Source organism: Nicotiana tomentosiformis, chromosome 11, assembly GCF_000390325.3.
Source record: "Nicotiana tomentosiformis chromosome 11, ASM39032v3, whole genome shotgun sequence".
Taxonomy (NCBI): Eukaryota; Viridiplantae; Streptophyta; class Magnoliopsida; order Solanales; family Solanaceae; genus Nicotiana; species Nicotiana tomentosiformis.
In genome coordinates, this window is record NC_090822.1 from 85413371 (window position 1) to 85440271 (window position 26901).

At 36.6% G+C, this 26901-nt stretch overlaps 1 protein-coding gene and 1 long non-coding RNA gene across 2 annotated transcripts; one reads left to right on the forward strand and one right to left on the reverse strand.

Moving 5' to 3' along the window:
• Positions 1 to 2417: 2417 nt before the first annotated feature.
• On the reverse strand, positions 2418 to 7147 carry LOC138900796 (uncharacterized). Its single transcript, XR_011412069.1, has 3 exons — positions 6929 to 7147; positions 3720 to 3948; positions 2418 to 3596 (listed from the first exon to the last, which is right to left on the reverse strand). It is a non-coding gene; the product is annotated as an uncharacterized lncRNA (long non-coding RNA).
• Positions 7148 to 9696: 2549 nt separating this feature from the next.
• On the forward strand, positions 9697 to 12361 carry LOC104117755 (putative pentatricopeptide repeat-containing protein At1g10330). Its single transcript, XM_009628876.4, has 2 exons — positions 9697 to 11760; positions 12029 to 12361. The coding sequence occupies exon 1, from the start codon at positions 10054 to 10056 to the stop codon at positions 11455 to 11457; it is 1404 nt and encodes a 467-aa protein (XP_009627171.1). The 5' UTR covers positions 9697 to 10053; the 3' UTR covers positions 11458 to 11760; positions 12029 to 12361.
• The last annotated feature ends 14540 nt before the right edge of the window (positions 12362 to 26901 follow it).

Sequence of the window (26901 nt, forward strand, 5' to 3'; positions counted from 1 at the left end):
AGTGTTGATCCTCAGAGCATAGTATCTCCACATGAATACACGTGTTCTGAAAAAGTTTCAATGGGTGATGGTAATGGTATTCCGATCACCCACACTAGTTCTACTACACTAAACACTCCACTTCATTCTTTTTCATTACATAACATTTTATGTGCTCCATCTATTACAAAGAATCTTATATTTGTTTCAAAATTTTGTCAACAAAACTAAACATCTATTGAATTCTTTCCTTCGACTTTTGTTGTGAAGGCACTGACTACGGGGGAACCGCTATTACAAGGCCAGAATAGAGATGATTTGTACGAATGGCCAAAGCTTACAATTTCAAAACATTCATCTCCAACAGCCTACACGACAAATACATCAAAAGTTCCTTTATCTATGTGGCATTGTCGTTTAGGACATCCTAATATCCGTCTTTTGAAGTTTCTCTTAAGCAATCATCAATTGTCTTATTTTGAAAATTTATACTCTTGTAATTCATGCAATTGCAATAAAAGCCACAGGATTCCTTTTTCGCATAACTCTTTGTGCAGTTCAAAGCCCTTTGAAATACTTTACACTGATGTTTGGGGTCCTTCACCCCTTCTCTCCCTGTATAAAAAGCTTTATTACGTTATCTTTGTCAATCAATTTACCAAATACATTTGGCTCTATACACTTAAATAAAAAATTGATGTCTTCAAGGCCTTTTCAGAATTTCGACAACTCATTGAAAACTTTTTCAATACTAAGATCCTCACCCTTTATTCGGATGGAGGAGGAGAATTTAAAGGATTAAAATCACTCATTGTTGAATTTGGTATTCAACATTTATCCTCTCCCCCATGTACCCCTCAAAGAATTGCCTTAGATGAAAGACGTCATAGGCACATTATTGAAACTGCAAGAACCCTGCTTCACCAAATATCTCTACCGCTACAATTTTGGAGTTTTGCTTGCCAAACTGCTGTTTATCTAATTAGCAGATTTCCTACACCATCCATTGGTAATATTCCCCATATCAAGCTCTCTCCAGTACCTCTCCTAATATTTTCTCAATTTTTACGTTCGGTTGTCTATGCTATCCTTGGCTAAAATCATATACCAAAAATAAACTAGAACCAAGATCTACACCATGTGTCTATTTATGATTTTCTACCCACTCTCACAGTCATCAGTGCTTTGATCCCGAATCCTCAAAAATATATTTCTCCAGAGATGTCAAGTTCTTGGAAAATATTTTTCCATATGAAAATATTTTTTTCCAAATATAAAGGATCTTATCATAATATCTCCTGGTTTAATTCCACATCCAATTCAGATTCATTATCTTCTTCTCAAATAGTTGTGTGCCCTTAGTCAGAATACAATGGTGTCCAACACAATCAGGTAAATTCCTCCCCTCTTGATGCTTCTTCCCCTACTACTTAGTGTGCTCCCCATGCTACTTCACACACACGCTCTTCTTCAGATTCCATTCCCCAATAGTACGAGTCAACTAAACTTGACATCTCTTCTGAGACTAAACAGCCTTCACCACCACGTCGCCCTGTCACTCGCTCCCAATATCAAATAATTGAGCCCAACCCAAAGTATGCGTCCATGGCCACCCTTACATCCCAAATACCACCAGTTACAGTCAAACAAGCATCCAAGGACCCCTAGTGGAGAAAAGCTATGCAAAGTGAGTTTGAAGCTCTCATGACCAACAAAACATGGGATCTTTTCCCACCATCGGATCACCAAAAAATAGTGGAGAATAAATGGATATTTCATGTCAAGCGTAAAATTGATGGTTCGATTGAACATTACAAGGCTCGTCTTGTTGCAAAAGGTTTCACTCAACGGCCTGGAATCGATTTTGCTGACACCTTTAGTCCCGTTGTCAAACCAGCAACAGTACGAACAGTACTTGCCATCGCCACACAAAACATGTGGCCCCTTCATCAATTAGATATAAACAATGCCTTTTTACAAGGTACACTGACAAAGTAAGTCTTCATGAAATAACCTAAAGGTTTTGAGAATCCCAATTACCCGAATTATGTTTGCAGATTGAACAAGGCCATTTATGGCCTAAAGCAGGCACCCCGTGCTTGGTACACTGAGCTTACAAATTTTCTTATCTCTGTTGGTTTTTGCAAGGCTCATTCTGACCACTCTTTATTCATCTTACATGCTCAGGACACTATTATTTTCTTGCTCGTCTACGTAGACGACATTGTTCTTACAGAAAATAATTTGCAGGCCATTAACAATATTAAAGGGGCATTCTCCAACCGTTTCTCTATCAAAGATCTTATTCCCCCTCCCCCCCCCCCCCCCCACACACACTCTTTCTTAGGCGTTGAAGCAATTCCTCACCCGGATGGCTTATTTCTTTCTCAGACCAAGTACATAATGGATGTCTTGCAGGATTTCTCTATGCAGGAATGTCATGGTGTCTCTACACCTTTATCCTCCATAAGTTCATTTCGATTTGAATGATGGATCCTCTTCTACAGATGCATTACAATATCGAAGTGCAATTGGCAAACTCCAGTACCTTGCATTTACTAGACCCGACATAAGTTTTGCTGTTAATAAGCTCTCCCAATTAATGCATCAACCATCTCATACACACTGGAAAGCAGTGAAGCGCCTCCTTCGATATCTCAAATCAACTATCCATCACAAACTTTTTTTTCGCCTTGACTCGACTATTGCCCTCCATGTCTATGCCGATGCCGATTGGGCAGGTGACCAAGATGATCATACATTTACTTCTGCTTATGTTATCTATCTTGGTTCAACATCCATCAGTTGGTCGTCAAAGAAACAGAGAACAGTCGCGCGATCTTCAACTGAGGCTGAGTATCGTGTTATTGCTCATGTTGCTGCTGAGACAAATTGGCTCACCAATCTATTTAAAGAGCTTCATAATTCTATTGAGGATACACCAACTATCCACTGTGACAAAATTGACACCACCTACTTGTGCCAAATTCCAATTTTCCACAGTCGAATGAAACACATAGCCATTGATTTTCATTTTGTTAGAGATCAAGTTCAGCGTCAACAACTCCGCGTAGTTCATGTTCACTCTATTGACCAGCTTGTCGATCCACTTACAAAGCCCTTATCCAAAGCACAAACCCAATGTGTTTGTCATGTCCCAAATCTGGGGAGGCGTGGTTGGCACCTGGTGTCGTGCGGGACCGAGCGAACTACTCTGTAACTCATGATCATTCGATCAAAACTAGAACATACATAGATCGAGTTAGCTGAGCTCATTTCTTTTGTAATTATCTTGGGCCCACATGGCCACAACTCATAATGTATAACTGTAAGTAGGAAAATATTGTATCAATGAACCATCTTTCTTAAAACATGAATACATATGGGTCGTCAAGACCTCTGACACACTGTATAAAATAAACCTCTGTCTACAAAGTCTCTAAGATTATTTGACATCAAATGGGATAGGGTACCGGCCTACCCATAAATATGTAACAAAACTCTGACACGATGACTTGTAGACCCGACTGTACTCTGAATGAAGTGGAGTCTTACCGATCCTTCGCTGAATGCTAACCTCGTCTACTATGAGGGCTCATCTAACTGATTATCTATACCTGCAGGCATAAATGCAGTGTCCCCAACAAAAGGACGTCGGTACGAATAATGTACTGAGTATGTAAGGCAGAACTGAAATATATCCATGAGTCAACATTAATTAAAGAGATATAAGAATGAACCTGAATCTCTGAAGTGCCACCGTATATACATACTTAGCATACTTATATATATAATGCTTCTCTTTGAGACTATTATCCATATCGTATGATACATGACTGCCCAACTGATCGGTGGTAACTGCCCGACCGGCCGTAGCCCGGTGGTAAATGCATGACTGCCCGAACGACCATAGCCCAATGGTAAATGCATGGCTGCCCGACCGACCGTGGTCCGGTGGTAAATATATAACTGCCCAACCAACCGTAGCACAGTGTTAAATGAATATACATGTCTGCCCAACCGACCGTAGTACGGTGGTAAATGAATGAAGATACATGTATCACTATATTATAAAACATTAACATCCTTATAAAGTACCTCAATAGGGAACTAGATACATACTTGAACATGCTTGAATATCTTTTTACAGGACTGAAAAATATAGACCTTCTTAGTTACTAAGAGTAAAACCATTTATGAAATAACATTACGTTTATGTTTCGTTACTTGGATCATGCCAAAAGAAAGAAGGATTAGTCTTAACGTACTTTAATTGCTCATAAAAGCTCGAGAAGGTCGTAGATGAAGAATTAGACTTGGATCGCATTCAAAAGAATTATCCTCAAAGTGTTGGCATGAATTCTCAACATGAAGGAATTAGCCATTAACTAAAGAGATGCTACACGTTTTTAATTCATTCTTTATACACAAGTTCATTGCCGTTACTAGTTGTTGGAGAAATAGAATGAACACTTATTGAAATAAAATAAAAAGAAGTCTAGAATAGATTTCATCTAATCACAATCACTTGATGAAATCTTCACATCTAAGAAGTGTAAATATGTGTAGCTTTTGCCACCTAATAAGATAATCAAAGAGTCACTAATTTGATGCCAAAATTCCATACTCCCACGTGGAGGTTGTCCCCTAATACTTATCCAAAATTCTCACTTAATCCCTACAATTAAGCAATTATTTACATAATTAAGAATTATCCCAAATTACTTGAAATACTACTTATTTTTAACACACCTTATACACCTTACTATCATGGTCATGTGGTACCATATAAAATCAATACATACACTATTATTTTATTAAAACATACATGTAAAAATACATATATTTTCTCAACTTCTAATTTTTCTAATCTCATATATAGAGTATAAATTTGCGTACGCTTAATTCTTAAAATGGTAAAAGATAACCTTCTTTTCTTGTGAGAAAATAACTTCTATCTTTACAATAAAGAAAATCTCATAAACTTTCTCATATTCTGTGTATAGTTTAAAGCATATTCGAAAGTAGTAATATTAATAACTATATAAAATCATATTTTTCAAACCTTCTTTTATAAAAAATGTTCCACTCAAAATACCATATCAAATGTATATAACGGTATCAAGGTTGTTAAACTTACGGGGTCTTACAATAACATAGTCACAAATCCTCTATAATCTCATGAATGGTCTTAATCCCTTCAAGCTTATATGGTTTGCTGTGACTCATCCTAATATCAAAGTACGGGATGTAATATCCTCCACCCCTTAAGAAACATTCGTCCTCGAATGTTAACTCTTAGAGATTTACAAAACTTTTGCTAGGGTCTCCTCTGTGTAATAAACTAAAATCCAACCTCTATCTGAAGTCTCAACTATTCACAATCTTTTGTACTTGAGTATCTCGTATTTTCTTCACCTTTACCTTACTCACTTTTCAATCTCGCATCGTATCTTCTGTTTCTTTCATAACCTCCCTTACACATAGATGGAAATTACACCTTAAAGCTCTACTGTGATACATGCACCTCTGGTGCATACAAAATCTGGCGAAAGCTTCATACTGACTTCTTACGACTCAGCTCTATGGAACGATCTGGAAACAAAAGAATGGTAAAATTTCCTAAATGCCCTATAGCCTCTCAATTATAAATGTGGCTCGCAATACACCCATAAGTGAGACTCTACTAGGCATGGCTTTATAGACTCCCTAGGACACGACTTGCTCTGATACCACTTTGTCATGCCCCAAGTCTGGGGAGGCGTGGCTGGCACCTGGTGTCGTGCTGGCCTGAGCGAATCATTCTGTAACTCATGATCGTTCGACCAAAACTAGAACATACATAGGTTGAGTTAGCTGAACTCATACCTTTTGTAACTATCTTGGGCCCATATGACCACAACTCGTAATATACAACTGTAAATAGGAAAATATTGTATCGATGAACCATCTTTCTTAAAACATGAATACATATAGGTCGTCAAGGCCTCTGATATACTGTACAAAATGAACCTCTGTCTACAAAGCCTCTAAGATTATTTGACATCAAATGGGACAGGGTACTAACCTACCCATAAATCTGTAACAAAACTCTGACACGATGACTTATAAACTCGGCTGCACTCCGAATGAAGTAGAGTCTTACCGATCCTTCGCTGAATGCTAACCTCGTCTACTATGAGGGCTTGTCCAACTGATTATCTATACATGCATGCATAAATGCAGCGTCCCCAATAAAAGGATGTCAGTACGAATAATGTACTAAGTATGTAAGGCAGAACTGAAACATATCCATAAGTCAACATTAATTAAAGAGATATAAGAATCAACATGAATCTCTGAAGTGCCACTGTATATGCATACGCAACATACTTATATATATAATGCTTATATTTGAGACTATTATCCATATCGTATGATGCATGACTGCCAAACTGATCAATGGTAACTGCCCGACCGGCCTTAGCACGGTGATAAATGCATAATTGCCCAACCGGTGGTAAATAATGATACATAACTGCCCAACCAGTGGTAATTGCCCGACCGGTCGTATCCCGATGGTAAATGCATGACTGCCCGACCGACCGTAGTCTGATGGTAAATGTGTAACTGCCCAACCAGTCGTAGCACGGTGGTAAATGAATATGCATGTCTGCCCAACCGGTCGTAGCACGATGGTAAATGAATATGCATGACTGCCCAACTGGCCGTAGCACGGTGGTAAATGAATGAAGATGCATGTATCACTATATTATAAACATTAATATCTTTATAAAATACAGCAATAGGGAACTATATACATACTTGGACATGCTTGAATATCCTTTTACAGGAATGAATAACGTAGACCTTCTTAGTTACTAAGAGTAGAACTATTTATGAAATAACATTACGTTTACGTACGTTACTTGGATCATGCCAAAAGAAAGAAGGATTAGCCTTAACATACCTTAATTACTCATAAGAGCTCGAGAAGGTCGTAGATGAAGAATTAGACTTGGATCACATTCAAAAGAATTACCCTCAAGGTGTTGGCATGAATTCTCAACATGAAGGAATTAGCTATTAATTAAGAGATGCTAAACGTTTTTGATTCATTCTTTATACACAGAGAAATGGAATGAACACCTATTGAAATAAAATAAAAAGAAGTCTAGAATAGATTTCATCTAACCACAATCACTTGATGAAATCTTCACGTCTAAGAAGTTTAAATGCTATATGTGTAGCTTTTGCCACCTAATAAGGTAAGTAAAGAGTCACTAATTTGCTGCCAAAATTTCATACTCCCACGTGGAGGTTGTCCCCTAGTACTTATCCAAAATTCTCACTTAATCCCTATAATTAATTAATTATTCACATAATTAAAAATTATCTCAAATTATTTAAAATACTACTTATTTTTTACACAACTTATACACCTTACTATCATGGTCATGCGGTACCATATAAAATCAATACATACACTATTATTTTATTAAAACATACATGTAAAAATACATATATTTTTTCAACTTCTAATTTTCCTAATCTCATATAAAAAGTACAAATTTTCGTACGCTTAATTCTTAAAATGGTAAAAAATAACCTTATTTTCTTGTGAGAAAATAATTTCTATCTTTACAATAAAGAAAATCTCATAAACTTTCTCATATTCTATGTTTTGAAAGTAGTAATATTAATAACTATATAAAATCATATTTTTCAAACCTTCTTTTACAAAAATGTTCCACTCAAAATACCATATCAAATGTATATAACGGTATCAAGGTTGTTAAACTTACGGGGTCTTACAATAACATAGTCACAAATCCTCTATAATCTCATGAATGCTCATATGGATTACTACAACTCATCCTAATATTAAAGTACGAGATGTAACATTGTTGTGTCCAAGTTAGGGGTCTTCCACCACCCCCTAACTTGTGGGGGCATAATGAAGCTAAATTAGGATAGAATATTTACCAAATAAGTATATTTTATTCTTGATTTCTTTACTGTATTTTTCTGATTCTTACAACTTTAATTTTTGATATGATTCATTTATTTTTACTGATACACAATTCACTTGTATTTAAAGTGCACTTTATCAATGATACACATCAAGCCTTTTTCCCTTTACTCTGCTCCTTTACCAACTAAGACCGTAAGGTTAAATTTAATTTTAAAAGTCCGAAATTTGAGCTTCAGAGCCGATGGTACATGCTTAGCCGGCTTCCTATTGCTTGGTCAGTAGATCAACAACTTTGTCGTTTGAATATTAATCGTTATGTCCCTTTTACAGATTCCTTCCTTCAGCTAAAATCAACATTGCTTTGGTTCCTTCTTGGCATATAGACAACATGTATCTTGATATGATCAACCAAATACATTTCGGTAAATGGCTCCACATATAAACAAGTACGGATCATATAAATGTCCTACATATAAACAAGATTTTTGACTTTGCTCCAGGCAACTAGAATCGAATCATTAGAAGACTTGTGCTTAGGCAACACAGATACTTGAGGATTTTTCATTTAAAAAGATTGTAATTTATAGAGAAAATAATAAAAATGATCTTTATCTTTGGGAGACGGGAGTAGGTATAAATTAATCTCTAAAATATAAAAAAATTAACCAAAAAAAAAATGCTAGGAAAGTCTTGTCAAATTAAGCTAGCTTTTGGACATAGATTTGGTTGAAAGTTGAAAACATGAGTTTTTGAAGATGAGATGAAAGATAAATTTTGAAAGTTGAAATTATGTTTGGACATGCATTTTACTTAAAAAGAATTTGAAGTTTTGTGAGTAGAAAACTTCAAAAACTACTCTAGAGTTGTTTTTGGGATTTGAAAATTTTCTTTTCAAAATATGCCCAAAAAATGGTAAAAATCTTTAAACAAACATATGTTTGAAAATAAATTTGAAAAAAAGCTCCCAAATTTTATGGCCAAACGGTAGCTAAGAATTAGAGTACCAAAAACTGTACCTGACACCAGAAATTGACCCAAAAAGGTAGTTATTGGACAAAGAAAACACATCAAACACCAGAATTAGTCAAAAAAAATATATAGTAAACAACACTAAAAATAGACCAAAATGTCACGTCCTTAGTCTTTGACTAATTACACGTGCGCCACTTGACAATTCGCTCGCGGTTTTGCACAACTTGCTCACGTTCTTGCTATGCCAAGGTCAGCCTTACTACACTAAAGATTGCTAAGGTAATGTTAGAACATATGAGAATTGCCAAATAAAACTTTTGTATCAGAGAGAACTCGATTGTTTTTCTTGGTGAATTACAAATAGATGACTCTCTTTATATACTAGTCTCCTTGGGGTTAGAGTATAAATATTAATTATTACACAAGTCCTTAATATTTACAAGATAAATACTTTCTCTATAATTCTCTACGAGCCTAGAAAATTCCAAAGACTTTCCTACCAAATCCATAGACATCTAGGGGTTTTCAAAGGAAATGTCCATACTTATCTAGAATCTTCTCACAAATACTAGCTTTCCTCCTGTGCAAGCTTCCATATGGTTTTAATGTATGCCAAATGGTGCCTATATGGCATGATGACGTGGCGGGTAGGTGACGTGGCGGGTCATCACAAAAAGCAGCAAAAATTGAGAAACAATTGTACCTCCAAATGTGAGTTTCAATAATTATATTTTTCACAGTTCTTGTTGAATATAACAACTGGAGTTTATTAAATATTTGGCAGAGATTAAAATTGTTATTTTTAGCAAATTTGGAAAATTAAAACTGCTTCGAGGTGGTTGGACAACTTCAAACCTACCTGTTCATTTTTGTCATTTTTCTCAATTTATCTGTTGGACACATTCAAGGACAGTAAAGAGAATGCTGTTGAATCTTTTCGAATGAAGTAGAATATGGAGTCAATTGGTTTTGTGGCGGCTATTACTAAACCAGAAAGTATTAACATTGCAACATAGCAACCGAAGTATCGAAGGACAGTGAAAACATGGTTGTTCTCTTTTGTTTTGTGGTATACAGTACGCATCTTTGGGTGAAAAATGTCTTTGACTGCGTATTAGCTTAGGTTCTGACATGATTAGTCTGTTGGAATGCCAAACCCAAAGAAACCAGAACATATGCTCCAACTTCTGCAGCATTTCATCAAACACTCAAACCAAATCAAGCAAATACATTCCCTTCTCACAACCAGTGGCCGTCTCCTCCTTACCTCTCAATGGATCAACACACTTCTTTATAACACTCTCATCAGAGCTTACCTCAACATTTCCCAGCCTCAAACAACTCTCATCCTTTTCACACACATGCTTTTTCATCAAGCTCAACCAAATAGCCATACTTTCCCTTCCCTTATCAAAGCAGCATCATCTTTCCCGCCCCATTTGGCTTCCCATATAGGCAAACCCCTTCACTGTCAAGTCTTGAGAAGAGGGGTGTTGAGTGACCCCTACGTGTGTACATCTTTTATTGGGTTGTATTCTCACGCGTGTGAACTCGGGAGTGCGCACAAGATGTTTGATGAAATTCCTGAACCATGCGTTGTTTCCTATAATGCGATGCTTGATGCCTGTGGGAAAAATGGGGATATGGGTTTGGGTTTTTTGATGTTTTCTCGCATGCCTTACAGAGATGTTTATTCATGGACTAGTATGATTCATGGGTACATGAAGAATGGGTGCTCTGAAGTTGCTGTTAAGTTTTTCCAGCGAATGATGATTCATGAGGATGTGAAGTGTGGTTTAATGAAGCCAAATGAGGCTACTTTTGTTAGTGTTCTTTCTTCTTTCACGTTTTTGGATGTTAGTGTGGCGTTATATTTAGGGAGGCAAGTACATGCTTACATGGTAAAGAATGAGGAGTTGAGTGTCTTCATGACGACCGCGTTGATTGCGTTTTATGGGAAGATGGGTTGTATGGTATATGCTTCAAAGGTATTCGATGCAATGGTTATCAAGCAGGTTTGTGCTTGGAATGCTATGATTTCTTCCCTAGCTTTGAATGGTAGAGAGAAGCAGGCATTAATGATGTATGAGAAGATGAGAGCAAGGGGGCTGCAACCAAATGATATTACATTCGTGGCAGTTCTATCAGCTTGTGCGCGTGCCAAGCTTGTTGATTTGGGGTTTAAATTGTTTGAAAAAATGTCGCATGAATTTGGACTTGTACCTAAGATGGAACATTATGGTTGTGTTGTTGATCTCTTAGGGAGAGCTGGGCTACTGCAAGAAGCATATGACTTTATAAAAAAGATGCCTTTTAAAGCTGATGCCACTGTCTTGGGTGCGCTGATGGGTGCTTGTAGACTTTATGGAGGCATTGAGCTGGGAAATGAAGTAGCACAACTATTGCTTAAGTCGCAACCGAGTCATTCTGGGCGATACGTGCAACTCTCAAGCATTTATGCTGGGGCAGAGAGGTGGGATCATGCTGCTGCCTTGAGAAAAGCAATGTTAGATGCTGGAATACACAAGGTTCCAGCCCACAGTTTTATTTAGTATAGCTGATAACTGCAGCAGTTTATATTTGCAAAATTTTGTCGATGAGCCTGCTTGGTGATGATATTTATGCTCATCAAAATCAGCTAAAAGATCCAGCATATGAGTTTTGCACAGAGATTGAAGCACTGCATAAAGAAAGCTGAAGTCACAGCAGATAAAAGTTCAGCAATTTTTGAGGTGTCTTTGAGCTCAAGCTAAGTTAGATTGACAGATCAAGGAAATGATGGATTTTTTGACGAGGTACCACTTTTTGTTTGACGAGGTGCACGGCAAACATGGTTCCCAAATCTGTTTGACGAGGTATCACTTTTTGTTTTCTACTTTTGTTTTTCTGAATCTTTCTCTCCCCGATCAAACTTTGAAGTTGTGGAGCGGATTGCTAATTAATTAATCTGAACAAAAGTTAATTAATCACGACGAACAGCACTTAAAGGCTAGTGGTTCTGCTTGTTTTCTTCCTGAGTGAAGCATCAAATCCGTATGGATTCCAATCACTTGCAATTCTATCACTCAATTGTGTGTTTATGGCTATCTCAGTTTAGGCTTTGAACATTACTCTCGATTCCAGTTTTTTGCAGGTATCATTATGCAAGTTGTTGCTTCAAGTTACTGTACGGGACTGAGGCGTAATTGTTGTTGTATAATAATGATATCTATGTCAGCTTATGTGCTGCTCGATTAATTAAACCAGTACCTTATACTTTTCACCAACACAAATATCAGGTAACTCTACCATCCGAGACTTGGGTAAAATGGAACAATTCATCTAGTGTCATCTCTGCTAGGATTCTAACCTGGTTTCCAAGGTTGTTTCTCCAGCTTTTCAATGCTAGACCAACCCCTCTGTGGTCGTCGCTTCAAGTTATTATATGTTGACTAATATTGATATACCTTTCTCATTTCCAAGTACGCGAGATATTGGAACTGTTTTAGGAATTTTAATGTGCTTCTACTGCGATCCCAATTTCCTAAAATTGTAGCTTGCGTATTGTACCTGATCCCTAAACATTTTATTAGCAACCAGTAGAGTTTCACCAATTCAATGGCATTATTCTAAAGTTCCTCTTTAGGTACTTAAATGACACAAAACGCTATGAGCAATGCAGATTTAAGCGTACAAATTTCGCTAATATATCTCATTATTAACATTGTACGATCATGAAATTCTGCAAATGTTTTGGATAAAATTTCTGCCATAGTGCTGTCTGAACTTATCACAGTGTTGCATATCTCTCGTGCTCTTTTTATTCATGTCAAGCAATTTAGCATGAAATATACTAGTATGTTAGTAAAAAAGAAGCCAACCAGGAAATTTATGGATCCCAGTGAAGAAGTTTTGGAACTCCCAGGAAATTGATAAGCTTTACATGGCTAGTCAAGACAACTTACAAAAGAGGGGCTTTATGTGTGGAGGAGAATCTGATCGTAGCCTCTTTTTGCATATGTTCTTCAATGTTTTGATCCTGAAACGGGTCATGCCCAATGCACCTGCTGATCTGTTATTATGCTGGCACAAAAGGGTTATATTCTAAGAAACTGAAGAAGGCTTGGACAACACTTTCTTAATGCTAGTTTTGACATCAAAAATTTAGAGTTAATACCCTAAAACCCTCTTAAACTATCACGTTTTTGTCAGTTTTCTACTTAAACTATTCGGTATCCCCAAAATCTCCCTGAACTATATTGACGTTCATATTGAAACTCCATTGTTACTTACTTGGCATAACGTGTGTATTAACTCGCTTGAGAGAGCATGACGACCGAAAAAGCCATAAAAATGGTATGACAAAATGTAATGGCTAATTAGCCGAACCCTCTTTCACATTTATTTCTTATAAATATTCTTCTTATTTCCTTTATATCCACTTTTCTTCCTCATTTTTTCACCATTCTTTCTTCTTTGTTTTTAATCTTCTTCTTCATTTTTTCACCTTTTTTCTTCAGTTCTCCATATGGATTCCTACTGGAAAACAAATTTCCTTCTCTTGTTCCTCTGAAATGATTTATTCTCTTTCTTGTTTTAGTCTTCTTCCATGTCTTACACATATTGTTGAAAGAACACCCGTCAAAATCTTCTTATTAAACCCAATACCTTGTAGGGACTAAAGGCGAGTCTCTTGGACCATGTTTGTGTAATCTAGAATTAGAGAATGTAGTTGCTGGCCGATTGGTTTCTTATTTGCAAAATTTTATTTTGTGTAATCTAGAATAAGATGATTTATCAAAAATGCAACACTATATGCCTTCATTTATTTTTTTATTGTGCGATAAAGTGAATGCAAATAAGGACTTATTCAATTGGAGTTTAGTATAAAGTACAACAACAATTAAACTTAAAATTAATACATTATATTAGATATTATTTGGGCTAAAACTTCTAGAATTCATCAGTAATTCGAGAATAATACATCATGAGTAAACTGCATAAAAAACTTAGTACAAACCATAAGTTAATATAGTTAGACAGACGCACCTCTAAGAATTCAACATGGGGTTTCAATATATAGGGAAATATAATTCAAGGGGTTTTTAGGGACACCAAATAGTTTAAGCAGGTAAATAGTTTAGAGGGTTTTTAGGTTGAGATAAATAGCCACATGTAGTGCCACATGGTACATTTTTTTAGATAATTAGGAGTGTGTACTAGACGTACCTCTAAGAATGCGACGATGGAGTTTTAATATGATGGGCAATATAGTTCAGGGGAATTTTGGGGACAACGAATTGTTTAAGTAGGAAACTGAAAAAACATGATAGTTTAGGAAGGTTTCAAGATATTAACTCAATATTTTTGTTACGACCCAAAATCCACTAGTCGTGATGGCACCCAACCCAACCCGTTAGGTCAGCCAATTAAATTAACACAATTCTAATAAAATAAAGGTGATCAACAAATGATATATCTGGATTCCATACAATATCCCAAGAACTGGTAGTACAAGTCATGAGCTACTAAGATTGAATTATTGCAAAAACAGATATGAAATGAATACAATTTCTGTTTGAAATGTACATAAACAGAATTCAACTCTAAAACTACCCAGGGACAAGTGGTAGCCACACCCGGAAGGCACGAACATCTTCAGAGTCAGCTCCCGTAATTCATCGCTGCTCCGCTCCAGGATCTGCACGCAAGGTGCAGAAGTGTAGTATGAGTACAACCGACCCCATGTACTCAATAAGTATTTTGACTAACATCAGTGAAATAGTGACATGGCTTTTTAGTTAAAAGATACTCACTGATATAACCTATGCAATAGACTAGCAGTAGAATAATACTACAACATAACAAAAAAGAGTACAAGAAACGAATATGCGAAGCATTAAATGATTACTAGAAGAAATAATGATTTAATATTCCTCAATATTACGACCAATCCTTTCCTTATAACGATACCCAACAAACCATAATAGTAAATCTATAACTTTTCTAGTGTGAGAAATGTACTCAAGATATCAAATCGAACAACACAGCAACACCCTTCGTGCATTTATCGCATCCTCACCAAATATACGTATAACAATACCAACCAGGTGAAAGAATGTCAATAACAGTAATGACAAAGCGGGAAATACACAAGTAGCAATAACGAACGAGGCAGTACTTATGGACAAAGGTAACAGACTAGGTAAAAGGCATAGAAGTAATGACAACAAATAGGAAAGAAGAACATAAATTTCACTAACTAACATGGTAGAAGTCCTAGATATAGATATAACAAACAAGAGGGATAACATGATCTTCATGAGCTAACAAATATAGGCATGAATAACTAACATGGTAGAAGGCTTAGACGAAAGTGCAGCAAATGAGAAACGACATAGATGTAGATATAATAGCAAGAAGGAAAACATGATATTTGCAAGTTAAACATATAGAAGGCTTGAACAACATAACAACAATTAAGATAGAGGACACAGACAGAACAACAACGACAAATCACATTGAAAACATTGGTGCAACAGTAACAACTTAAGGTAAAGACATGAATATATACACAAGGAAAAGATATCACAATATAATGCATGTTCCTCGTCCTCCCCTGCACGAAAACACCCTTCGTGCCATGAACACATGATAATATAAAAATATGATAATGTAAATGAAATCACATGTCATCACCCTTCGTGTTTTTACTCTCATCCTCACATGATAATTTAAATAAAAATATGATAATATAAATGAAATAGCACGGCATCACCCTTCGTGCTTTTACTCTCATCCTCGCATGATAATGTAAATGAAATGGCACGACATTACCCTTCGTGCTTTTACTCTCATCCTCACATGATAATGTAAATAAAATGGCACGCCATCACCCTTCGTGTTTTTACTCTCATCCTCACATGATAATGTAAATGAAATGGCACGACATCACCTTTTATGCGTTACACTCTTCCTCACATGATAATGTATATGCAATGGCACGACATCACCCTTCGTGCTTTACACTCTTCTCCACCAAGCATATATATATCAATGACAAGAAAGGTAGGAAGCATGAATAACATCAAGGGGAGTGATTAAACGAATATTCCAAATGAATATCATTCACAACTTTCAAGCCAATAACAATTCAATAAACTTCAAGAACCTTATTGTGCAAGTATTTCAACAAGTCTCAAAAATTATCTTCAACTCAAGTATAGAACCCAATATCACAAGAATAACTGTCATAGCAATGTATTAGCGATTAAGCATAATGATAGTGATGACAAAATTTAACACATCAATAGTTTCACAAAATCCATCAAATTTTAATCAAGTTATAATAAGCTAAATCTTGGTTTCTAGCATTTAATTTCATATTCTTAGTAATCTAAGAGTCAAGTAAGACATGAAACAAGAAGGCCACGTAATTTTACAAGGCACAATTAATCGTATAATTTACCTCCGAGCATGATTAACTCTGACACATGCATATACGCTCTCACCTTATATATGCATTACTCCCGCATGTAGCAAACAATGAAAATTAGTAAAAAAAAATTCTCCAACAAAGTTAGGCAAGACACTTACCTCAAACAAGCCAAATCGATACACTAGAAGTGCCATCCCACTCAAACCATCCTCCAAACGGCTCGAAACTAGCCAAAAGCAACTCAAATCATCAAATAATGCCATAGGAAGCAAACCCAATCGATAAAGGTCTAATCTTTACACATTTACTCAAAGTCAACCAAAACGTCAAACTCGGGTCCACACCTCGGAACCCGACAAAACTCACAAAATTCGATAACCCATTCATGTACGAGTCCAACCATACTAATTTTACTCAATTGCGACTCCGAATCGATGTTCAAAACTCAAAATTCACTTTAGGAAAGTTTAGATAAAAACCCTCAATTTCTCTTTTAAAAACATCAATCAAATGCCAAAAACGAAAATAGAATCACAGAATGTAATCAAAATCGAGTAAAAAAATACTTAACCCAATCCATGTGGCGATAATCGCCTCCAAAATAGCCCAAATCCGAGCTCTCCAACTCAAAATGTGATAAAATAACTCAAAGGTCCGTAACAGAATACTTATATGCACTGTCCAGGTATATTCTTTGCGATCGCAGGACCAGCTTTGCGATCGCAAAGCACAAAATGCACAGCCTCGAAGAATCTCTACGCGAACGTGGCCCCAGGCTCGCGATCGCGATGAACATCTGCACAGACTAACGCGAACACGGACTCAACAACGCGAACGCGATGAAGAAGTCATAAAGACCTGCCCAGCCTAGCTCTACACTACGCGAACACGTAACCACTTGCGCGAATGCGATGCTCAAGCTCCAGCAACCTACGCGGATGCGGTCAACTATTCGCGAGTGCGAAGAAGAAGATACCCAGCTCCAGAATTAATCTACGCGATCGCGTTCCCTGCTTCACGATCTCGATGCTCTGCAAATACACCAGCAATGCAAAAACCATTCGAAATGATCTGAACCACGTTTGAAACTCACCCGAGCTCCTCGGGACCCCGTTCGAGCATACCGACAAGTCCTAAAATATAACACGGACCTATTCGAGGCCTCAAATTACACATAACAACATCAAAACCATGAATCGCATCTCAAATTGAACTAAATCCTTTCAACTTCCAAATCACGTGCCAAACCATATCAAATTAACTCGGAATGATATCAAATTTTGCACACAAGTTTCAAATGACATAATGAATCTATTCCAACTCCCGTAACCAAAATCCGAATCCGATATCATCAAAGTCAACTTCCGGTCAAACTTATGAACATTCCAAAACTACAAATTGCTAACTTTCGCCAATTAATGCCAAAATCTTCAAGAAATATCCAAATACAAATGCGGGCATACGCCCAAGTCCAAAATCACTACCTTGACCTAACAGAACCATCAAAACTCCGATCCAAGATCAAATACGCAAAAGTCAAACTTGGTCAACTCTTTCAACTCAATGGTGCTAACATGAGAATCCTTTTTCCGAATCGATCACGAATCACCTGAAAATCAAAACTAAACGATTCACATAAGTTATAATACGTCATATGAAGCTACTCAAGACTTCAAACAGCTGAACGAAATGCAAGTGTTCAAAACGACCGCTCGGGTCGTTATAATTTTACCATTTAAAAAAAGTCATTTTGCAAAAGATGGGTACTTGGAAGAAGTTCTTGAAATTAAATTGATTTATATATATATATATGGTTTGTAATAATATTAAGCATACACTTGAAACAATTCGAAAAGGTCCAAATATACCTTAAACAATTTGAAAAGGTCCAAATATACTCTTATGCCGCTTCTACCATATTAGTCAAATTAAGTCCAATTTTTTCACGGTGGAAACCAATAGTTGGAGGGGCATACTTGAGACGAGGCTAGGTGTTTGAATATAGATTTGGTTCAAACTTGAAAAAAGAGTTTTTGAAGTTATGTTGAAAAATAACTTTTGGAAGTTAAAGTTATGTTTGAACGTGTATTTTATTTGAAACAAAGTTGAAGTTTGTGAGTGGGAGAATTATTTTACCCAAAACTTCCCTAAACTAGTTTTGGAGAATTTGAATTTGTTTTCCAAATATTTTTCAAAAACTGGTCATATTACATGAACAAACAATATTTTTAAAATTTTATTAAAAAAAACAACCAAAATCTATAGCCAAACGGGAGCGAAAGATTATGGAAGCCTTTTGTAAGACTAGTCTTAGGATATGCGCGTTGCGCATGTACCCATATTAATGAAAATAACTTTTAAAATAATAGAAACGGTATATTCAAATGATATATTTGTGATAAATAAAAATTAGCAAAAATATACTTTTCAAAATTAATTCTTCAACCCATACAAATTAATTTTTTCCAAAGCCAAAGTTTTCGTCATCTTCTGATAAATATGTTTTCATGGCTTTTTTGTAATGATTTCAAGGTTTAGGACCTGCTATGCATCTTGATGTTGCAATTACATTATTTTTTTTATTAGGCACATATGTTATTTCACACCTATTATTCTGCTTAAACGCCTTTATTTGATGATCAAATAATTTTGAATAACTGAAAAGAATTAAAATTGCTAGTATTTAGCCGTAAAAGTAAAAGGGTGAAGAAAGAGAAAAGAATAGCAAAAAATATATTTTGTGCCCAATGCCTTGCATTTAAATTGAGCTAGTATTTGAAGCCAGCTCCACATATTTTTTGTAAGAAAACAACGATACCAGAAAATGTTGAGGGAACTATTTTGTTATTCGTATATGTTTCAAATATTTTTTTAACTTTGAACCAAAATAAGCTATTGACCGTTATTTGTGGAGAAAATTTTCAACGCTTATTAGGATATATGTAAGTAAAATCATACTTAATTTAAAATTTTAAAAATAGGTATTCGTATATTTTTTGAATAAAAAATTTAATATTCAAAGCTTTAATTAATTTTAGAATCGTAAATTTTAGAAAAATAATTAAATAACTATTTTATCTAGTGAGTAGTGTCCATAATCAAAGATTTAGAACTCTAACAGATGTTGCACTATGTGTCTGCATATTTAGAAGGATTTAAAATAAACATTAATAGTATAAAGTTTCTTTATAATTTAGTACAGTACTTTAATCGTTGCTATAAGGTTACTCTTCTCAAATTATCAACTACATTTACTTTAAAAGTTAATATACTTGGTTTATAAACACCCAATAAAATAAATCTTTATTTAGTTAGCATAGAAAAAGACATCAAGTAATTAATACCGCCTAAAACCTAAAAAGAATATAAAGTGGTCAAAATTTTGTACAATTCGAAATATTAGGAAATTAATTTAATGACTATTCCTAAATATTAGAAAAATAATTAAATAATTTTTTTTAAATATTAGAAAAATAATTAAATAATTATTTTTAAATATTAAAAAAATAATAAATGACTATTTCTAAGTATTAGGTAATCAATTAAATGACTATTTTGTCTAGTGCAGTCTCTATCTTTTAAGGGTAAAAAAAGCGAACAACATTTTGCTAAGGGTTTTCGTGCTTTTATATATATATATATATATATATATATATATATATATATATATATATATATATATATATATATATATATTAATTGAAAAGACCAAAGAATTTAAGAAACGTCACAAAATCTAGGAGAGTAAAAGTGTGAATTCATATTTGAACTCAGAGTTCAAGATAGTAGCACATTCAAAATTTAAAAGTTAAGTGTAATATTAAATCTTTGAAATATTATTCATAATTTCATTATATCTAACATGGAATGTATATTTATTATTACATACGTATACATCTTTAACTAATAAAATTATTCTAATATGATTTCGTTAAACTGATTATTAACACTCTCCAACGAAAAAGAAACAGACAAAAAAATTTAAAAGAAGCAAAATCGTATGCATAATGTCATGTTGAGATAGTAACGCTCTTAGGAGAGAAAAAATAGCAAATTCTTTGTTGCATTCAAATTTCTAAATTTTAGGAGTTTTTACATACTTCAAATAAGAGTTTTTACATACTTCAAGTAATCTTCCGTGATGTTACATGTTTCGAGGAGGGTTTTCGTAGGGATGATAAACGAAAAGATCAAGTTAAAAATTACGAAAAGAAACTCGAATAAGATGTCAAGATCATATTATTGTTACCCGTCACTCCATGGGAAAGTACCATATTACTAAAGTTGAATTGGAACATAATCATGCACTTATTCCACCGACTATGGTTCATATGTTGCCATCTCACCGAAGGATAAACGAAGTTCAAGCTCATGAAATAGATTTAGCAGAGGATGTTGGATTATTTTCTGATTTTATGAGTCTTCAAGCTGGAGGTCGAGTAAATTTGGGTTATACCAAGTTAGATTAGAAGAACTACCTTCGAACGAAACGACAAAAGGCTATGAAACGAGGGGAAGCAGGTAAATAAACTTATACACAATGTCTATAAGAAATATATTATCACTTCTTATTTCTATTAGACTTCTTAATGTAATTTTCTAATATTAGAAAATAATAAAGTATAATGTAACTTTTTTTTCTTCTTATTTCGTCTAGGAGTACTGTTAGAATATTTTGAGAAGAAGAGAAGTGAAGATCCATTTTTTTTTTTTGCGGTATAATTGGATGTTGATGATATGATCACAAATATATTTTGGGCAGATTCAAAGATGATAATAGACTATGATACTTTTGGAGATGTGCTCTTATTCGATACCACTTACCAGACGAATAGAGAGCACAGACCTTTGGCTAGTTTCGTTGGATTGAACAACCATAGAAAAATGGTTGTTTTCGGAGGCGCTTTAATGTATGATGAGACTGCAGATTCTTTTCAGTGGTTGTTGAAAGGTTTTTTGGAGCGGTTTCTAGAAAAAAACTATTTTTTTTTTTTTTTTACAGATCAAGATGCTGCTATGAGTAAGGCCATCTCACTTGTTATGCCTGAAGTTCATCACAGGTTATGCGTCTGGAACATGGAGCAAAATACAACTAAACATCTCAATCAAATTTATAAAAAGTATGTTTCTTTCCGTGGTGATTTTCGAAAATGCATTTATGAGTATGAAGATGAAGCAGAATTTATGGATGCTTGGAATACAATACTTGATGAATATAATCTTCATGAAAATGAATGGTTGCAAGAAATATATGCATTAAGGGAAAAATTATTTGCAGTATATGGAAAGAAAAAAATATACCGGTGGTTTAAACAACACACAATTGAGTGAGAGTTTAGATAGTGATTTAAAGGATTATTTGCAATCTGATTACAATTTAGTACTATTTTTTAAGCATTATGATCGAGCAATTGAGGATAAGAGATATAATGAGCTGCAAGATACTTGTGATGTATCACAATAAATTCCAGTATTAAAAGCACAAGTTCCTATTTTGGTTCATGCTAGAGAGGTCTATACCTCAAATATGCAAAATTTCAGGTCTATACCTCAAATATGCAAAATTTCAAGACTCGTGAAAGGAGTTAGTAGAATTCCAACTGTGTATATTTTGGAAAGATGGACAAAAAATAAAAGGGCGTAAATATTAAAGAAGTTGATGAGCAAGAAATAGAGATCAAGGATCCGAAGTTGATTACTGTGAATCGTTATAGAGTTCTTTATCCTATATTTGTTAGAATGGTAGCAAAAGCTTCTGAAACAGATGACGGCTATAAGGTAGCAGTAGCATATGCAAACGAGCTAAGTTCAAAATTGAAGCAAATCACAGAGGCAATAACTCCATCTCTTTGTACTAGTGGTTTAACAAGAGATTTACCAGAAGAAAATAATAACATAAATATCCTCACACGAGCCAAAAATTATAAAAATAAAGATGGGAAACGCCATAAAAAGAGGATCAAAACTTCCCTCGAGGTGAACGCAAATCGCAAGAAAGCTCGAGAAAACAAGTCAAGTTACGCTAACCAGGATGGACCGAGAGTCGATGATACAACTCTATCTGATAATGAAAAATTCTTCAATCAAGTATATCACATTTTATTTTTCAACTATTAGAGTATCTCATATATATCATTTCTTATAATATTTAAGCACTTACACTAATGTTTTTATTAATTGGTAGGATCCAACATTAATGGAAAATATTTTTGAGAATTCTAATTTAAGTCCCTCTCAGACTATGGTTTGTGCTAGCTTATCCCACAATTTAGAGTTTTCTCTTTCATTGCCATACCTTAGTGTTACAACCCAATTCCATTATAGGCCGTGATGGCGCCCAACACCGTTGTTAGGCAAGCCAACACTGATTAACTAGTGACTTCCAGCTTAGATAAATTTGTAAACGATAGTTTTTTCCTTATTTTTTTAAAAAAAAATTAGGAGTTTCAATTTTAACATAAATAATTGGAAGCCATTAGTACTAATCGTAATCATATGAGCAAACCAAAATCATAAGTCTACTAGTGTATGTGCCAAGACCTGGTATCATAAGTATGTGGGCAATCTAGTAGAATATACAAAACAATGCTAGCCTATTGTCTGAAAGGAAATAGATAGAAAATAAAAGACATAAGAGAGACTCCAGCTGCTGCAGAACGGCTCAAAAGGACAGCTCGAGCTAGGAAATCATCCTACGCGCCGGACTGGTGGCCAGATGCACCTGCCTCAAATCTTGTACCATCAAGTACATAAGTGTAGCGTGAGTACATAAAATTATATACCCAGTAAGTATCTAGACTAACCTTGAAGAAGTAGTGACGAGGGGTCGACTTCGATACTCACTAGAGCCAACAATATAATAATAAGTGATTCTAAATAAGCATGATACACAGAACTAACAATAAACTCAGAAAAAGAAATAACTGTACAGTTCTTCCATCATGTCTAAGAAACTAAAATACTTCCTTCATTTTAAACAGATGATCTCTAAAACAGTAAATTTATACCAATTATAAAAAAAAGCTTCCACTTCTATTATCACACACAACTTATATTATCTCAAGTTCATTTTAAACTTGAGATCCCTTTGCTTCAACAAATATTGTAAGTTGCGACGATCCGTATAAACCTCACATGATACCCCATACAGATAATGCCTCCATATCTTAAGAGCATGGACAATCGCGGCCAACTCCAAGTCGTGCACAGGTGAAGCATATGCAATAACTCGCCCCTCCTGCATCAAGACACAACCCAAGCCAACTCGTAAAGCATCGCAATAAACCATATACATCCCCGAACCGGAAGGCAACACTAGAACTGGTGTTGTGGTTAAAGCTGTCTTGACCTTTTGAAAGCTTGCCTCACAATCATCGGACCAACGGAATGGAGCACTATTCTGGGTCAATCTAGTCAAAGGTGTCGCAAGGGATGAAAAACCTTGCACAAACCGGCGATAATAACCTGCTAACCCCGGGAAACTCCTGATCTCAGTCACCGAAGTGGGACGAGGCCAACTCTAAACTGCCTCAATCTTCTTGGGATCCACCTTAATACCTTTTCCTGATACAATATGCCCCAAGAATGCCACAGACTCTAGCCAAAACTCATACTTGGAGAACTTAGCATATAGTTTCTGTTCTCGCAAGGTCTGAAGTACCACTCTCAAATGTTACTCGTGCTCCCCTAGGCTACGCGAGTTAATCAAGATGTCATCAATGAAGACAATAACAAAGGAATCAATATAAGGCCTGAACATCCGGTTTATCAAATCCATAAAAGACGTTGGGGCATTAGTCAAGCCAAAGGACATCACTAATTCATAATGACCATATCTAGTATGGAAGGTAGTCTTCAGAACATCTGAGTCCCGTATCTTTAACTGATGGTACCCCGATCTCAAGTCGATCTTAGAAAATACCCTAGCACCATGCAACTGGTCAAACAAATCATCAATACGCGGCAACGGGTACCTGTTCTTGATGGTAACCTTGTTCAACTGGCGGTAATCAATGCACATCCGCATACTTCCATATTTCTTCTTCACAAATAACACTAATGCACCCCAAGGTGATACACTCGGTCTGATAAAATCCCTTGCCAATAACTCCTCAAGCTGCTCCTTCAGCTCTTTCGGAGCCATACGGTACGGTGGGATAGATATAGGCTAGGTATGTGGAGCCAAATCAATAAAGAAATCAATATCACGATCTGGCGGCATGCCTGGAAGGTCAGAAAGAAACACATCGGCAAATTCCCGGACTACTAGAACTGAATCAATCGTCGGAGACTGCGATGGTATCCCGAACATATGCTAGATACGCCAAACAACCCTTCTCGACCAGATGTCGAGCCTTCAGAAAAGAGATAACTTGACTATATGTACTAACGGAGGAACCCTTCCACTCCAATCTCGGCAACTCTAGCATCGCTAAAGTAACAGTCTTGGCATGACAATCAAGGATGGCATGATATGGGGATAACTAGTCCATGCCCAGGATAACCTCAAAGTCGATCATATCAAGTAACAGAAGGTCTGCTCTAGTCTCGTAACCACAGAATGTAACCACACAGGACCGGTAGATTCGATCCACAACCACAGAATTGCCCACAGGAGTGGACACATAAACAAGATACCCAAGGACTCACGAGGAATGACCAGGAAATTAGCAAACAGAGATGACGCATATAAATAGGTAGACCCTGTATCAAACAATACTGAAGCATCCCTACCGTATACAGAAATAATACATGTGATCACGACATCCGAGGCCACTACATCTGGTCGGAAAAGCATAGAATCTAGCTGGAGTGCCTGCTGGTTGGCCTCCGCATAGCTGAACAATAGCTGGCTGACCTCCCCCTACCTGGCCTCCACCTCTAGGACGGCCCCTACCTGTTTGTCCTCCGCCTTTAGGCGGTCGGACGGCTGGTGCTGTAATCATAGGCTGATGACCTGTTGTACTGCCTTGCCCCAAAATCTGGGACAAAATCTCTTTATATGACCCGGATTCCCACACTCGTAATAACCCCGCGGTGCCATAGACTCCTGTCCCGAAGTCTGACCCTGATGGCCTAAATACCCACTAGAAGAACCCTGGATGGCTGGTGGGCGGTATGAACTCTCTGGCATGCCACTGGAGGAACCCTGATGAACTGGTGGGCGATAAGAACTCTCTGGCATAGCACTGAAATAGGGTCGTGCAGGAGCACCTCGAAGAAGTGGTGGTGGTGCTGGATATGTGGGCCTGCTAGGCTGACCCCTCCCAAATTGACCTCTGCCCCTAGCCGGGGCACCTCTAAACTCTCCCGAGAATCGGGTCCTCTTGTCCTGCTGCATCTGCTCTCTACCCCTCTGGCGGTAGCCCTCAATCCTCCGCGCATTCTCTACCACTAGCTGATAATCAGTACCCATCTCAACCTCCCTGGCCATGCTAGCCCGAATACTGGGTGTAACCATGCAACAAATCTCCAAACTTTCTCTGCATCCGTAGGAAGTATCATAAGTGCATGGCGAGACAACTCAGAAAATATCGCCTCATAATCGGTCACAGACATCTGACCCTACTCGAGCTGCTCAAACTGACACCGCAACTCTTCCCTCTGAGAGGGTGGAATATACTTGTCCAATAGAAGCCGTGTAAACTGATCCCAAGTCATGGGAGGAGAACCCGTTGGTCTACCAAGAAGGTAAGACTGCCACCATCTACGGGCCCTGCCCTCCACCTGGAAAGCGGTGAAATCTACTCCATGGGACTCCAATATCCTCATGTTGGGCAGTCTGTCCCTGCACCGATCAATGAAGTCCTGGGGGAACTCATGCCGCTCACCCCCGAATATAGGAGGGTGTAGCCTAGTCCATCTATCCAGTAGCTTCTGCGGATCGCCGCCCGTAGCTGGTCTAGGCTCAGGTGCTGCTGCGGCAACTGGCTGGGCCCCTCCCCCGGCCTCTGCCTCGGTCTCTAGCAACGGGGGGAGCAGCTCCTCCCGGGTCTGGAACGTCCGTTGTACGCGTCCTCACTATCTGTGAGAGAATAGAAGAAGAAAACTTAGTATACTATCGACTGCACGATAGGAGATGAATAAAGAGTAGTTTCCTAACACCCTATAACCTCTCGAAGATAAGTACGGACGTCTCCGCACCGATCCGCATGACTCTATTAGGCCTGCCCATAACTTATGAGACCAACGTGAACTACACTGATCAACTAGTGACTTCCTGCCTAGATAAATTTGTAAACGATAGCTTTTTCTTTATTTTAAAAAATAAAATTTACGAGTTTAAATTTTAACATAAATAAATGGAAACAATTAGTACTAATCATAATCATATGAGCAAAACAAAACCATAAGTCTACTAAGTGTGTGTGCCAAGATCTGGTGTCACAAGTATGTGGGCAATCTAGTAGAATATACAAAACAATGCTAGCCTACTGTCTGAAAGGAAATAGACAGAAAATAAAAGACATAAGAGAGACTCCAGCTGCTGCAGAACGGCTCAAAAGGACTGCTCACCGGGAAGTCGCAAGCTAGGAAATCAGTCTACGCGCCGGACTGGTGGCCAGATGCACCTGCCTCA